The sequence below is a fragment of the Ylistrum balloti genome, unplaced genomic scaffold (genome assembly GCF_031769215.1).
Source record: "Ylistrum balloti isolate Yb309-2 unplaced genomic scaffold, AGI_CSIRO_Ybal_v1 Utg369856, whole genome shotgun sequence".
Taxonomy (NCBI): domain Eukaryota; kingdom Metazoa; phylum Mollusca; class Bivalvia; order Pectinida; family Pectinidae; genus Ylistrum; species Ylistrum balloti.
Genome location: NW_026782006.1, coordinates 1,171,712 through 1,189,775, shown reverse-complemented (window position 1 = coordinate 1,189,775; position 18,064 = coordinate 1,171,712). Strand labels below are relative to the sequence as shown.

The following is an 18,064-nucleotide window of genomic DNA, read 5'->3' as shown; positions in this document are numbered from 1 at the left end:
TACCTGGCCATCAGACTACAAGGATATACAAAATATACCTGGCCATCAGACCACACGGATATCAAAATACACCAAGATCTTGGAAAAGGATACCATTAAATCAACTCAATCCCTGACAGACAAGGATACCATTAAATCAACTCACTAGATCCCTGACAGACAAGGATACCATTAAATCAACTCATTCCATGACAGACAAGGATACCATTAAATCAACTCACTAGATCCCTGACAGACAAGGATACCATTAAATCAACTAACTAGATCCCTGACAGACAAGGATACCATTAAATCAACTCACTAGATCCCTGACAGACAAGGATACCATTAAATCAACTCAATAGATCCCTGACAGACAAGGATACCATTAAATCAACTCAATAGATCCCTGACAGACAAGGATACCATTAAATCAACTAACTAGATCCCTGACAGACAAGGATACCATTAAATCAACTCACTAGATCCCTGACAGACAAGGATACCATTAAATCAACTCAATAGATCCCTGACAGACAAGGATACCATTAAATCAACTCACTGGATCCATGACAGACAAGGATACCATTAAATCAACTCACTAGATCCCTGACAGACAAGGATACCATTAAATCAACTCACTAGATCCCTGACAGACAAGGATACCATTAAATCAACTCACTGGATCCATGACAGACAAGGATACCATTAAATCAACTCAATAGATCCCTGACAGACAAGGATACCATTAAATCAACTCAATAGATCCCTGACAGACAAGGATACCATTAAATCAACTCACTAGATCCCTGACAGACAAGGATACCATTAAATCAACTCACTAGATCCCTGACAGACAAGGATACCATTAAATCAACTCAATAGATCCCTGACAGACAAGGATACCATTAAATCAACTCACTAGATCCCTGACAGACAAGGATACCATTAAATCAACTCACTAGATCCCTGACAGACAAAGATACCATTAAATCAACTCAATAGATCCCTGACAGACAAGGATACCATTAAATCAACTCACTAGATCCCTGACAGACAAGGATACCATTAAATCAACTCACTAGATCCATGACAGACAAGGATACCATTAAATCAACTCACTAGATCCCTGACAGACAAGGATACCATTAAATCAACTCATTCCATGACAGACAAGGATACCATTAAATCAACTCAATAGATCCCTGACAGACAAGGATACCATTAAATCAACTCACTAGATGCATGACAGACAAGGATACCATTAAATCAACTCAATAGATCCCTGACAGACAAGGATACCATTAAATCAACTCACTAGATCCATGACAGACAAGGATACCATTAAATCAACTCACTAGATCCGTGACAGACAAGGATGACAGACAAGGATACTTTTAAATCAACTCAATCTATGACAAACAAGGATACTTTTAAATCAACTCATACAATCTTTGACAAACAAGATTAACATTAAATTAGCTTACAAGACCCTTTAAAGAATTGTGTACCATTACATTAGATCCTATACTGTAACACAGATTAGTGGATGACAATATTTTCCCCAGTAGAACCAGGACATACCATAAGCATACAGTCAACTACAAAAATTCCTTAATATTTATTATGTCACTTTTAATCATCCTATAGTTAATCAGAAAATAGAAACTAGAGTCAACTTTGATGCAGTTTTGACAGGTTTATTATGACACTAAAATCACATACATTATTGTATGGTGTTACATATACACCTGGTAAAGTCTTCTGATATACTTAATGTAATTTGATACTAACTTGTGCCGATATCAGTTTCAGGATGGAAATACCAGATAGTGTGGATTTCCATAAACTTAATTCATATACATGGACGTTAAATGTCTTTGTCATTATGTTATGAGTAATCCTAGTTTTATTTAATTTCAATCTTACAGGGGAATGATGCAATACCAAGTGCATTCTACGAAACAACAAACATGTTATCAAGAAACTTGTGTAATGTGATTGGCTTTGCATTTTTTATACTAAACAAGACATGATAAACATAACTTTAACAACTGAAACGCTACTTTTTGTTTAAAATGAATGTAATACAACACTTAAAGCCATATCATGATCAGTGCAAATCATTACGTCTGATATAATCAGAGTAATACAATATTTTTACAATGTCCTTGAACTCTGTTTTCAGTAAAATCAAGCCAAACTCAAAAGTATTTTCACGTTTAGGTAATAAAATATTACATTTTCAGAGAAAGAGTGTCATTTTTTTTCACGGATGTATAGCCATCCTTCCCCTAACCCCTATATCAAAATAAAACTAAAAAAGAATAAAAATAACAATGCCATAATCAAACAAGAGGCTGATGGGCCTAACAGTCATCTGATCATAAAGACCTATATACATGATATAACAGCAGTAAAAGGGACGATTATTGAATTTAGAATATTTTAGCAAAAAGACAAACAAGAGGCCCAATGGGCCTGTATTGCTCATCTGTTCTATAACTTACACAGAAGAGTTGTCAGTTTACAAATTTCCTATTTCTTAAGCATGCTACACAAATACCATGACTTACAATATTTTACTTGTTGAAAGCATAAATTTCAAGTTCTCAACACATTTGGCCACTGTGACCTTCAAAATGGGCTATGGTCAATCATTTCAATATGTTATAGAACAAATATTAACAGCGCAAGTTTTTAGTTATTGACAAAATGTCATATGAAGATTTCAACAAATCTGATCCCTGTGACCTTGTAAGGGGGTTGGTCTGGGGACATACAGAGGTAAATATAAGGACAACATGGTTTAAGGGGGATGGTCTGGGGACATACATGGGTAAAGTAAGGACAACATGGTGTCAGGGGATGGTCTGGGGACATACAGAGGTAAAGGTAAGGACAACATGGTGTAAGGGGGATGGTCTGGGGACATACATGGGTAAAGTAAGGACAACATGGTGTAAGGGGGATGGTCTGGGGATATACAGAGGTAAAGGTAAGGACAACATGGTGTAAGGGGGATGGTCTGGGGACATACAGAGGTAAAGGTAAGGACAACATGGTGTAAGGGGGATGGTCTGGGAACATAAGGACAACATGGTGTAGGTAACAGAGGTAAGGACAACATGGTGTAAGGGGGATGGTCTGGTGACATACAGAGGTAAAGGTAAGGACAACATGGTGTAAGGGGATGGTCTGGGGACATACAGAGGTTACAGTAAGGACAACATGGTGTGGTGTAAGGGGGATGGTCTGGGGACATACAGAGGTAAAGGTAAGGACAACATGGTGTAAGGGGGATGGTCTGGGGACATACAGAGGTAAAGGTAAGGACAACATGGTGTAAGGGGGATGGTCTGGGGACATACAGAGGTTACAGTAAGGACAACATGGTGTAAGGGGGATGGTCTGGGGACATACAGAGGTTACAGTAAGGACAACATGGTGTAAGGGGGGTGGTCTGGTGACATACAGAGATAAAGGTAAGGACAACATGGTGTAAGGGGGATGGTCTGGGGACATACAGAGGTTACAGTAAGGACAACATGGTGTAAGGGGGATGGTCTGGGGACATACAGAGGTTACAGTAAGGACAACATGGTGTAAGGGGGATGGTCTGGTGACATACAGAGATAAAGGTAAGGACAACATGGTGTAAGGGGGATGGTCTGGGGACATACAGAGGTTACAGTAAGGACAACATGGTGTAAGGGGGATGGTCTGGGGACATACAGAGGTTACAGTAAGGACAACATGTTGTAAGGGGGATGGTCTGGGGACATACAGAGGTAAAGGTAAGGACAATTTGATGAAGGAGGGATGGTCTGGTGACATACAGAGATAAAGTTAAGGACAATTTGATGAAGGAGGGATGGTCAAGGGAATGATAGGTATTTATACTGCATATCTTTCATGTTCATAAAGCTTGTAACACAGGATTTCATACCTAAGTATTATTCAGTTCATAATCAATTAAACAACTGTAAGTTTAACAATATAACTCCATGTTTGTTAGCCTCCATTAAATAAGATTGATTTCCAATTTATAAAATGATTTAGTAAACCTGTCAGTCACAGCTGCCTGCACAACATGTGTTGTTCAAGTTATGACAATGACTAACACACTCGGGACTATTAGTAGGTTCTCTGTTTATTATCACAGGCCCACATGTTACCACAAACCAAGGTCAACTTCTACAGACCATATCTAAGTAACAAGGTCTTTTACTACCAGGGGATACCCAAGTAAGAAGGTCTTTAACTACCAGAGGATACCGGAGTAACAAGGCCATATACTACCAGAGGATACCTGAGTAACAAGGTCATTTAGTACCAGAGGATACCTGAGTAACAAGGTCATTTAATATAGAACTACCAGAGGATACCTGAGTAACAAGGTCATTTACTACCAGAGGATACCTGAGTAACAAGGTCATTTACTACCAGAGGATACCTGAGTTACAAGGTCATTTACTACCAGAGGATACCTGAGTAACAAGGTCATTTACTACCAGAGGATACCTGAGTAACAAGGTCATTTACTACCAGAGGATACCTGAGTACCATGGTCATTTTCTACCAGAGGATACCTGAGTAACAAGGTCATTTACTACCAGAGGATACCGGAGTTACAAGGTCATTTACTACCAGAGGATACCTTAGTAACAAGGTCATTTACTACCAGAGGATACCTGAGTTACAAGGTCACCTATTAATGAGGTTATCTAAGTGACAAACATCTTCTACCATGGAGGGTACCCAAGTCACCTTCTATTAGGGGCAGCCAAATGACAATGTCATTTGCTACTGTGGGTACCAGAGTACAATATGTACTATAGTCATCTATTCCTCGCTTACCAAAGTAACAAGATTACCTAATGCTACAGGTACCCTTGTAACAAGATCGCCTATTGCCAAGGTACCCTAGTAACAAGGTCACCTAATGCTACAGGTACCCTAGTAACAAGATCGCCTATTGCCAAGGTACCCAAGTAACAAGGTCACCTACTGCCCCCAAACTCCTGTAAAAAGTAGCCTGTCACATAAGTACCTGAGTAACAAGATCGCCTATTGCCAAGGTACCCAAGTAACAAGGTCACCTACAGCCCCCAAACTCCCGTAAAAAGTAGCCTGTCACATAAGTACCTGAGTAACAAGATCGCCTATTGCCAAGGTACCCAAGTAACAAGGTCACCTACTGCCCCCAAACTCCCGTAAAAAGTAGCCTGTCACATAAGTACCTGAGTAACAAGATCGCCTATTGCCAAGGTACCCAAGTAACAAGGTCACCTACTGCCCCCAAACTCCCGTAAAAAGTAGCCTGTCACATAAGTACCTGAGTAACAAGATCGCCTATTGCCAAGGTACCCAAGTAACAAGGTCACCTACAGCCCCCAAACTCCCGTAAAAAGTAGCCTGTCACATAAGTACCTGAGTAACAAGATCGCCTATTGCCAAGGTACCCAAGTAACAAGGTCACCTACAGCCCCCAAACTCCCGTAAAAAGTAGCCTGTCACATAAGTACCTGAGTAACAAGATCGCCTATTGCCAAGGTACCCAAGTAACAAGGCAACCGATTGTCTAAACATAGGTCGCTGATTAAATTTTTTAATGAAACACTGATATCTGTTAAGAATTCCATACAAACATCCAAAATTTAGAAGTTTACCTCCTTTGACAATACCACGGGGAAAGAGTTGAGATTTTCTCCAATGACCAGTTAGGATGGAAAGATATGGAAGGATATGGATAACAGAAGGTGTGAGAAATCAACAAGAGAAAACCTACAGGACTCTCTGTTGAGACTAGTAAGGGGTTTAGATACCTTTGTCACGGTTTGGAAGCATCCACTTAAAAATCTTTATAAAAGTAAGGTAAGCAGTTTACTGTAAAGCTACAGGCTAAACGAACCCTGAACCACTACACAATCTGTACTAAAGCATTCTTTATAAGGTCATTACGACTTATATATTACATATATTTCTACAATCAGGAGTAATTCCAATAGAAGCATTACCAACCTGCCCAGTCAGAAAGCAACCAGGACAATGCACATGTAAAGAACACATTCCAGGACAAAATGCCAAAAAGTCAAAATAATCAGTTTGTACATACCATTGTGTGCAAAATTTTTTATCTCCACCAACAGAAATCCTTTTCAAAATGATTTTGAAATTAGTTTTAATGATTTGAGAAAAGACTACATAAGATTTCAGGATAATATGAAGAATATCTCATTATTTTTTCAATCGTTAAATAATTATCTATCATTTCAGTAAAACTAAATTTGATGAATTTATACAGTAGCTATTTCATTTGACTTAGCTATAAGACAAGTAGTACTTGTGAATCAGTTTCATGTTCTGATCATCGCTTCACATAAAAAGAAATCCATATCCGGGACTTCTACATCAGATCAAGAGTTTTTATCAGAAGTATAATATACGCAAATCCCAGCACGAAGAAACATTAAGTCATAACACGGTTACAAGTAAGAGCAGGCCAGTCAACTGAAAAAGAGGCCCAATGGGCCTTAGTGATTACACGAGTTACAATGCTGACAAAATGAACAAGATACTTGATACCAAAGTAAGATAACAGTGTACAAATGATATAAACAGTGCATTACATTAACTGCCAATCAAATTGTTAAGGATTCTAACCATGCTTGAATTAAAAGAAGTTATGCTCAAATTGTCATCTTCCTACATAAATTATAGTAAACTTGATCCCTTCTCCATGGCTAAAACGATACCCTGAGTATTTGATTATATCACATGTGGGCGCTGAGAAGAAGATTTTTCAAAATTTTAGTCAACGTGACCCTTTGGGCCTATCAGAGTCAACCTTTTTGGATAGGTCAGGATCAATATGTACATCCAATCAAACTGTCATCATGTAAAATCAATTCAGACCGAGATGGAAATATTTTCCAATGGAAATTAAACAAATTTAGCTAAAATATGTAATTTTCCTATACAAATTTATGGTGAATTTTATCCCCTACCCATGGAGAATTGAGAAATTTTGGAGTCATGAAAATGGAAAACCCTGCCATTCATTTCATTTTGGGTTTGTTTTGGCAATAGAATTGAATTTAATGGAATTTTGAAATAAGTTTAGGGGCAGAGGTTTGTGAAAGGTCAGAAATCATAGAAATGGTACACAACCACAGACAAAGCAATCTGTCTTTGTCTCAAATGACCTGAAAAGCTCTTTATGCTAGGGTTATTCTTAACAATTTTCAAATCCAACAGTAGTTTCATGTCTTTCTGGTTTTACATACTCTAAGAGTGTATCACATCACTTGCAGCCAAAGGGAAGTAACTCTTCCATCCACAAAGGAAATTTTCTCCTTGTGATGTACACCTTAAAATATTTTATCAATTTTCTACATAATGAGCAAATAATTGAAAGCTGATATTTAAAAAGAAGTGGACAAAGTATGGTACATGTTTAGCATTGGCATGTAGAATGAAATCAGCGTGTGAAAGCTTCAAAGGAAGTTTTTCATTTTTTGTTTTGTGTAAAGTTATGACACACGCTAAAAGTGATTTGATAATTCATGTTCTTCAGCTGTCAGACATACACGTAAAACATTGAACATTGTTTCTGAATGTTGGCTATTCAGACCAATACATTGAACACATTTGTTAGATGTATTCGCTATCTCTGATTTAGAAATACAGGTAGTTCATAGTGTAGGTCTCACCAGGAACACCTCTGTAGTGTTAATATTATCTTTCACCTTGTTAGGGAGTGAGATAGAAAGACCTTAACCCTACTGGGGAGATTCTTAAGTTTGCAAACACAAGCTTAAGGCTTGCTGAGTGTTAGGCTACTTAAGAATTTTAAAGTGATGATTGGGATCTATCACTTTACTGGAGGGATCAAAGGTGAGGAAAATGGTTATAAATTGTTGATGTACATAAACATGTGTATCTTGTAAGTATAGAGAATACAAGAATTAGAGGATATTCAGTTGTCTCTAGTAATAACAAATATATATCACAAGTGTGTCTAATATTTTAGTACTAGTATCTTTCATGATCACTTCACACTCGTGAATGATACAAAAATTATTAGACACACGAGCGAAGTATATTTATTACTGAAGACAGATCACTGGCATATTTAGAACAGTAATAATATAAAAAAAAAAAAAAACGAGGAAGCTGACAAGGCTTTTCAAGGACAGTACTCACTCATTATAACTTCACAGTCGGCAACAAAATAGAGTAGTCATTTTTGTTGTTTTTTGAAATCATTAAAATATGTAAACACAAAAATAAATATGTTACTTATTCTGGTCACTAACAGACAAAATTTGCTGTTATCTGCTGAGTTTAATCTGTGATGGATTACAACGCGGCTGAAAATATGGCGGCAGCCTACAGCTGCATTGCTGTAAAAGACATGAGTTCTCTTGAAAGGTCTAACGTGTTAGCTCCACATTCAAGAAGTTCTGTTGGGGACTGGGTTGGTCTTTGATAAGATAATTTACATTTCATTGTAAGCTGAATTTAATGGAACTGAAAGTTTACCATGGAATTGAAGGTTGTGTTGTGTTCTCTTTAATTTTCATTGGTGTAAGTCTACAAAAGTCTTTTTCACTAGTGAAAAATGACAAAAAAAAAAAGTGAAAATAATACTTTTATCAATGAGGTATTTCTATATTTCACTGGCAAAAATGTCATAAAGAGATTTCATCAAGGAAGTAACCTAAAATGGAGTGACCACTTACCTTTATCTACACTTCCTACAGATGACCGTCTTGATCCATTGCTGGATTTCTCACCTGTGCTACCTGGAAACAGATGTAGCAAACAAAGTTAACTCCATCACTCCAAAATTCATACACATATTAAAATTGACCATGGTAAATATTAGTGAATAAGATTTTAACACTCGACAGTGCACAAAGAAAAGCGTCCCATATATGCTGGTTCTCAAATTAGTTACCTTTCAAGAGAAAAAGAATTAATGAAAAGTTAACCATCTATCTGAAATATTACAGAGCTATGAACACACAGAATTTTCCCTGAGGAAAGCCAAAGTATATCAGGAAAACTAAGGAGTTTATATGTTAATTTATTTCATGAAAAGTGGATTTTAATTTCAGTAATATATTACAATAACTGTATTAGTTATGCATCCCAGAGGGATCTTGGCGCCCACCATTAAGAAGAAGATTGAAGAGAGATCCATTCAGTACTTTATAAGAAACAGGGATAACAATCTTTACTAGGTGAAATCCAATATGGCTGCCTGTTTGCCATTTTTTATTTCTAATCAGAAAAATTTCATTGGCAAAACTAGAGACCAAGGGTAAACTACATATTAAATTTAAGAGAGATGCATCCCAAACTTTTCAAGAAATAGCAATAACAAATTTACAGAGGGAGGAACAGACGCCGAACCACAGACACAGGGCGATTTGAATAGCCTGCGATCTGATGATGATGGGCTAAGAATATATAAAATAGCAGTCTCAATGCCTTTATACCTTTTAAACCTAGAGAAAATTTCAGAGAATGAAAAAAATGAAAATCAATCAACAATACAGAACAGCTGTAACATTTCAAAGGATTGTTTCCATTGTGTGACTAACATGTACATAAAATGTTTAAACAATACCTTACCATTCATCTAATGCTCCAAACAAGTGATATTTCAGGAAGTCTAGGCAGATTTTATAGATTGCAGTCCAAACATAAATTTTTCAGTATTTTTCTTGATTTTGAAATGACATGGCAGACACATTAATACTGAGTATGTATCAACACATCTATATGTACAAAGAGAGGATTTTTACAGAGGAATTCAGAGATAATGTCCAGCTAATTTCACCAACACACTTCAAGTCTTGGTTCGTTTGATTAAAGGTCACTGTTTTAATTAGGTTTTAGCACTATAGAAGCAACAAGCAGTATAGGCATTCATAGACGGTGCTATAAGAAAACTGCATGAAAGACTATGACCTTCACACTATGGCACCTGCTAAAAATGTTAGGATTGTGACCTTCACCCCCATAAGTAACTGCAAGAAAGCCAAGAACATTACCATCATTCTATGACAATTACTGAGACAGTGATGGTTAACAGGGGAATATTGTACTGCTTATGTGAAGATAATTCTCATGAATAGCTACCTGTTTCTTGAGCCAAAACAGTAAGTTGTGTGGATTGCTTGATCAATGACACTCTGTAGAAATAATTTCTCCAAAATGTCTCTTCATTTATCCTGTAACAGATAATTAGTTACAAGAAATCAGATAGCTTTTAATAAAAACATTGAATATTTCCATCAAATAGGGTTTTCTATTGAACCCAATAATCACACAAATGTATCGAAATGGATGTCTTTCTTTTTCCACTTATAGATAACAAGAAAAATCAACCATGGCTTTAAAATCGATATTTCATTTTTATCATATTCCCCATGCCTGTGAACAATATGGGTTTCTCTTGAACAAAACCGATTTTATATATCTGTTAAACAACCAATGAATACAAAATCAATACGCACTGTTTTGGTACAAGTTCAAATCTCATTTTCTGTAAGTTGGGATCCTCTTGGAGAGTTGCAGTAGCTATAGGGAACATACTTTCAAAGTGAAATTGAAACTGGATCCCAGAGGGAGGGTTTCGTAGAAAGTGTCTCTTGTCCTGAAACATATACATTGTATTATAAGGTTGACAACTTACAAATCTAATGAAAACACCAATATGATTTTCACAAAATAACTTTGATTTTTAATTTATTTCATTTTTTTGCCATTTGAAACCCGATTTGGGTTCAAAACATAGTACACCATGTATGTACATAGCAATACTTATAGCAATGATTTGTGTATGTCTGACGTTTGTAGACTTGCTGTAGACAGAGCTATGATTTGTGTATGTCTGACCTCTGTAGACTTACTGTAGACGGGCTATGATCTGTGTATGTCTCACCACTGTTGACTTACTGTAGACAGAGCTATGATTTGTGTATGTCTCACCTCTGTAGACTTACTGTAGACAGAGCTATGATTTGTGTATGTCTGACCTCTGTAGACTTACTGTAGACAGAGCTATGATTTGTGTATGTCTGACGTTTGTAGACTTACTGTAGACAGAGCTATGATTTGTGTATGTCTGACCTCTGTAGACTTACTGTAGACAGAGCTATGATTTGTGTATGTCTGACGTTTGTAGACTTACTGTAGACAGAGCTATCATTTGTGTATATCTGACCTATGTAGACTTACTGTAGACAGAGCTATGATTTGTGTATGTCCGACCTCTCTAGACTTACTGTAGATGGGCTATGATCTGTGTATGTCTCACCACTGTTGACTTACTGTAGACAGAACAATGATTTGTGTATGTCTGACCTCTGTAGACTTACTGTAGACAGAGCCTTGATTTGTGTATGTCTGACCTCTGTAGACTTACTGTAGACAGAGCTATGATTTGTGTATGTCTGACCTCTGTAGACTTATTGAAAAAAGCTAAGTCTTGTGTATGTTTGGTTCATCTATGTTTGGACAGGTGAAAATTTTTAAGAATTTTAAAATCTTTTTCTATTAATGCTGGTCTTTCTTCCAGAGTCCAAACACTCTCAAAAACTGACCATATAATGATTAGCAGATTTCTTGGTTATTGTCTTTAGCAAATTTAAATCATATAAGTACCCTGATTTCAAAAGAAAGAGTTGTATAGCTATCCCCACCCAGCATCTGTCAATATTATTCCTGACTAGACTTGATACTTAGCAATTTGAAGTAAATAGAAGTCAGAAAGCTGTTTTTATATACGTTTTTTCTTTGATCAATGTATACCAGAATCTTGATAGACTGGAAGGGTACTTCAAGCAAAGTAAAATAGTATCATTTAATTTATACAAAACAAGGTGTTCATATTTTTATGTGCAAAAAAGTATTCAAATTCAAAAGGTATGTATGTACACATTTAAGTGATAATTAAACATTTGAATCTTTAACAAATGATTTAAGAATAAGTTAGTGGTCTCAGTTGAGGAAACATCATTATCAATGGCCATTCTGTTTATGTGTCATTCTTATCTTGGTTTTGGGCTCAATTGGAGGTAAAATGTGACATGCCCAAGCACATCAAATTTAATGTTAGTTATCTAACCTGTAAAAGTATATGAATTTTCTTTGAAATATTTCAGTAACAATATCTTTTGACTTGATGTTACTGAAACATTATTTTTCTGAAATTAGTTCAAAGTTATAGGCAATTGAAATGAAATTTTAATCTCTGATTGTAAATTAAAAATTTGTACGAAATTATAAAATGAAGCATAAATTGCATAGTATAACGTTCAATATTGTGTTAGTATTTATGAGTACTTAGGAGCAGAATCAGCTCCAGTTGTAGGTGTTCATACTTGCATTTTTGTCAAAAAATTTATTGTTTATATTCAGTAATTGAAATAGAATACAGAGTAGGTTTCCTACTTATCAATGAATAAAAATGCTTGATAACTTGTCTGTATGAATGTGTAATACATGTGTATACGAAGGTCTACATGTTAAACTTTAATCAATATTTCCTATCAAGAACATACAGCTTGATTTCAATTACACCTTGTCATGATGTAAATCTGTATGACCAATTACAGTGTTGACCAACTCTATGATTTACCTGTACCTGTAATGCTATTACTGCTATTACTGTATCTAGACTTACTGAGGAAATCACCCATTCGTGTCTGGTCATTGTAGACCTACAGTAGACAGAGCTATAGCTATGTGATTTGTTTATACCTGGCCTCTGTATCTGCTTACTGAGGAAATCACCCATTCGTGTCTGGTCATTGTAGACCTACAGTAGACAGAGCTATAGCTATGTGATTTGTTTATACCTGGCCCCTGTATCTGCTTACTGAGGAAATCACCCATCCATGTCTGGTCATTGTAGAGTTATAGTAGACAGAGCTACAGCTGTCTGATTTGTTTATACCTGGCCCCTGTATCTACTTACTGAGGAAATCACCCATGTGTCTGGTCATTGTAGAGTTATAGTAGACAGAGCTATGTGATTTGTGTATACCTGGCCCCTGTATCTAGACTTACTGTTGATAGGGCTAGTATCTGTGTCTTCATGCTCTCCTCCTCATTGTAGCCTATCCATGGTGGCACAGCAGCTTCAGAGCGTTTCACTTTTTCTTTCTTTTCTGTCATAAATTTATCTTGTTCACGATTGAACTCTCCAAGGAATGTCTGAAAAGCAAGTTCATATAAATTTTAAAGATTTAGCCGTTTATAGTTATTCTTACTTATTTATGACTTTATAAGAAACTGTGCAACATGTTCTTTATAATCATTAGTTGTAACAGGAAAGCAGGGTGTTATCTCAACTTTCCTGACATGGAATAATGCTAACTTTTTTCAATTCACAGCTATTGGTCATACATAATTGATACATGTATCATTTGTAATTACACTGACTTTTAATTTCTTTACTTTCACTCATTGAATTTTCACCAAACATCACTACATGTGTCTTCATGTTTTTTACCATAGTATCTCCTGCATTGTTTAATGAATTTATTACAAACTATGACAGCATTTGTGTTACAATATACCTAAACTTAAAAAAAAGCCCATTAAATTTCAAATGACATACATTGGACCCTCAGACATTTTCATTCCCAGCCAAAATTGTCTGAATTAAGAGTTTTCCAGATTGTTGAGTTTAGCCAACTGGCCAATATTACTGGATTTATATTGTTTTAAGAATATCTATATAGTATTTACTGTGTGAATACAGGTATTTATAAATGTCTTCCATTGTCAAATTATATTTCATTTTCATAAATCATTGTATCAAAATTTCCTAAGTGAAAGTTGTCGATATTCTCTTAAGTCCAATATACTGCACTCCGAGACAATTTAGTATTGAATGTCTACTAGATACATTTGTATCAGCAGTGATGTTTTTACTCAAAAATTCATACTTTCTTTATAATATATACACTACATAGTGTATTTATATGTTTTGATAAAAAATCATATGCTAATTTCCCAATATGTTGTTATCTGGAACTATTTTTTGAATCAGTTTACATTCAGACCTACTGCATGACAAATACATACCCAACATGTGAAAGACTCATAAAGAACTGAAAGTATTTCATTCTCTCTCTCTGTTCATTATCATATGCATCTGTGTCATACTTTTCTATGTTGAATATTCAGAAGAAGTAAGGGTTGATGGCTTCATCGTTATCTATCAAATTTTATTTTGTATTTAAATGATTTATATCAAACATTAATTACATCTTTTCATCGATGATCTGTCTAGCAGTACTCTGTACATCTCTGGCAAAGGTAACTGAACACAATTAATTTTTCATGAGGTAGTAGAAAATGTCTGGACTATTGCAGGAATATAACAATAAAATGCCCATTCCTTTCCTTAAAATGTACTTCCAGAAGTGTTACGGAAATTTGTTCTCCAACATTTCCATCCAAATTGTGAGTTTTCTGGAATATTGGCATCCAGAATACTGTAGGTCCACTGTACATGAATACCAAATCACCTACTAAACCTTGACAGTCTCAAACTAATCATATCTACTCTACTTATCTCTTTTACACTCTCCATGAATTTCGAATCCTACTGATTTGTCAGTGAGCTTTGCACTTGATACAATCTTAAAGAAACCGACGCAATTAAAATTTTCTGACACTTACCTTTTCTTCTACAGACTTTGTGATTTGTTTGGCGTGGTCAGCCACTGTTTTTGTTGCTGCTTTACCATAACTATACAGGAAACCTGCAAAATAATGTTAGTGTACTACCACTTCACAGCATACTTATCAACCTGTACTTCTAAAGTACTACCACTTCACAGCATACTTATCAATCTGTACTTCTAAAGTACTACCACTTCACAGCATACTTATCAATCTGTACTTCTAAAGTACTACCACTTCACAGCATACTTATCAATCTGTACTTCTAAAGTACTACCACTTCACAGCATACTTATCAATCTGTACTTCTAAAGTACTACCACTTCACAGCATACTTATCAATCTGTACTTCTAAAGTACTACCACTTCACAGCATACTTATCAACCTGTACTTCTAAAGTACTACCACTTCACAGCATACTTATCAATCTGTACTTCTAAAGTACTACCACTTTCTAAAGTACTACCACTTCAAAAGTACTACCACTTCACTGCATACTCATCAATCTGTACTTCTAAAGTACTACCACTTCACAGCATACTCATCAAGCTGTACTTCTAAAGTACTACCACTTCACAGCATACTTATTAATCTGTACTTCTAAAGTACTACCACTTCACAGCATACTCATCAACCTGTACTTCTAAAGTACTACCACTTCACAGCATACTCATCAACATATACTTCTAAAGTACTACCACTTCACAGCATACTTATCAATCTGTACTTCTAAAGTACTACCACTTCACAGCATACTCATCAACCTGTACTTCTAAAGTACTACCACTTCACAGCATACTTATCAACCTGTACTTCTAAAGTACTACCACTTCACAGCATACTCATCAACCTGTACTTCTAAAGTACTACCACTTCACAGCATACTTATCAACCTGTACTTCTAAAGTATACCACTTCAAAAGTACTACCACTTCACAGCATACTTATCAACCTGTACTTCTAAAGTATACCACTTCAAAAGTACTACCACTTCACAGCATACTCATCAACCTGTACTTCTAAAGTACTACCACTTCACAGCATACTTATCAACCTGTACTTCTAAAGTATACCACTTCAAAAGTACTACCACTTCACAGCATACTCATCAACCTGTACTTCTAAAGTACTACCACTTCACAGCATACTCATCAACCTGTACTTCTAAAGTACTACCACTTCACAGCATACTCATCAACCTGTACTTCTAAAGTACTACCACTTCACAGCATACTCATCAACCTGTACTTCTAAAGTACTACCACTTCACATCATATTTATCAACTTGCACTTCTAAAGCAAGAGTGATAACAAAACTTCAACTTTGAAAACCCAAGATGGCTGTCTGATGACCATATGATTTTTCTGATCAATTAAAAATTCAAAGGACACATGCAACTAGGGACCAAGGGAAACCTATTCATAAAATTTTAAGAATTACCATCCAGTACTTATCAAGATAAGATGATAGTGATTAACAATGAGTATATTTACAGACAGACAATTCAAACTGAATCTGTAGCAAGTCTGAATATTTTTGCTCTTATGTATACTCTTTCTTTGAGATATCCATAACTTTATGAGCCAGTACACTTTTCTGGTTAGTCTCCAACCCATTGTCACAATAACACTGTATGTAAACCTTTGCATACCTTAACATCTGTGGAAATCATAATGGTAAGCAATTCTACAAACTAATGTTAATTACCAGCAATATCAATGCCTTATCTGTATATTTGTCCATCATATTACTTAAATCTGATTACCCTTCTTGATTAGCTTATCACAATCACACCTACAGAGCTTACATACTGTAATCCCTGCTTGATATTCCTACATCAGTTTTGAATGAGTTTCATCTAATTTGAGTCACCACACTTTTCCACAATGAAGAAAATGAAGAAAGCTATATAACTTTAGAATTAGTGTTAAAACTTACTGGATATGTATGCACTCTAATTATGACTGTAAATGTAATCTATAGATATCATCCAAGTCACGTCTTAGGATGCATTAAAACAGAAATAAAAGACGATGCATGCACCTCTTTGTCACTAGCAGTGACATCTTCTATTCTGACATTGGATGATTTTCACAACTGTGACCTGGACTTGTGAAGAAGCTGCTGTTAACTGATTTGGTAGCGTGTCATTTTTTGTAAATGCATATGATTGTGCATTTTTTTTAACAGACCTTCATGGAGGCTGTTGATTGTTGATTATGCATGTTCATGAAGACATGATCAAGTTTGCATATATTGTGCCATAGCAACAATAAATATACATACCCTAATAAATATCTTTGTAGTATTTGTAAAAGTCTTAATTAATGAACACAAAACTTTATTTTTTATTAATGCCTAGAGTGAAGACTTCAACAAATTGTTTCAGGATATTTTTTCAGCAAACTTTACATTTTGCAATAAAGCATTATAATACATATAAATCACAGTAAACTTGATAATATCCAGTAGAGACAACTTGTCAAAGGCATACAATTGGCAACTGTGAGATATTACAACATTAACAACCATTTAAATCAACAAAGACAGAAACAGTCAACTTGAGGAGGGTAAAAAAATTATCAAGTACAGTGAAGGTAATACTTAAGTTTTGTTGATGAATAAGATAGCACAATTACTTGTATCTGCATTGTAATGTTCTACTCTGTAGGGCCTTAGTGTCTGTAGACACATTAACACTATGTAGTACAACACCGCGTGTGTATATACATACATAATTACCTGAAGCAATTGAACTTGGAAACAAACAAATATATACTACTTCTTATAATTAGTAATTACTGAAGTTTGCTTCATGTTTCTAAAATTAGAATGAGATAGTCATGAGAGCAACCTGTGGTTCAACTTTTCATACAACTAAATATTATCAAACACACTTACTTCCCCATTCTTTTGCAGTATTTATGGCTTTAGAAGACGCGTCTTCCAAAGCTTGCTTCGCTTCATCAAAAGATAAGTCTTTTTCCTCTGTGTCAACGCCTTGGTTGTCCTTCTCTGTTGACTTCGTTTCGGATGGCTGATTTTCCTCTAGGGTTTCGTCTCCTGATTTTTCGTTTTCCTTGTTTTCTTCCGAAGATGAATCTTCTGTTGGATTTTTCTCACTTCCAACGCCGAGCCAACTTGTCATAGAGCTAAACATGGCTTCATTTAAATTCTCCGCAGTTATCTTTTGAATGAAATTCAATAATTGTCGTCATATACCTTCACTAATGGATTTGTGAATTACGTCGTGCGACCTTGACCGAAACCAAAACATCTAGTCTGGGTCGCGTCTGTGGTTGAGACGAAAGCGAACTATTTGTCATAGGCTCCCAATGTGAAGCTTATTAATGATGTAGATCAAAATT

The 18,064-nt window shown here is 35.6% G+C and overlaps 1 protein-coding gene across 1 annotated transcript in view; it reads right to left on the bottom strand.

The window, feature by feature from the left end:
- LOC132545741 (synapse-associated protein 1-like) overlaps positions 1-17,925 on the bottom strand; it is a 92,688-nt gene extending 74,763 nt beyond the window's left edge. The window contains exons 1-6 of the mRNA XM_060209431.1: positions 17,598-17,925; positions 14,692-14,774; positions 13,069-13,215; positions 10,512-10,651; positions 10,135-10,226; positions 8,727-8,789 (exon numbers count right to left, since the gene is read on the bottom strand). Of these exons, the coding sequence (XP_060065414.1) occupies positions 8,727-8,789; positions 10,135-10,226; positions 10,512-10,651; positions 13,069-13,215; positions 14,692-14,774; positions 17,598-17,856 (784 nt within the window). The 5' untranslated portion in view covers positions 17,857-17,925. The remainder of the gene's footprint in view (positions 1-8,726; positions 8,790-10,134; positions 10,227-10,511; positions 10,652-13,068; positions 13,216-14,691; positions 14,775-17,597) is intronic.
- Positions 17,926-18,064: the final 139 nt, after the last annotated feature.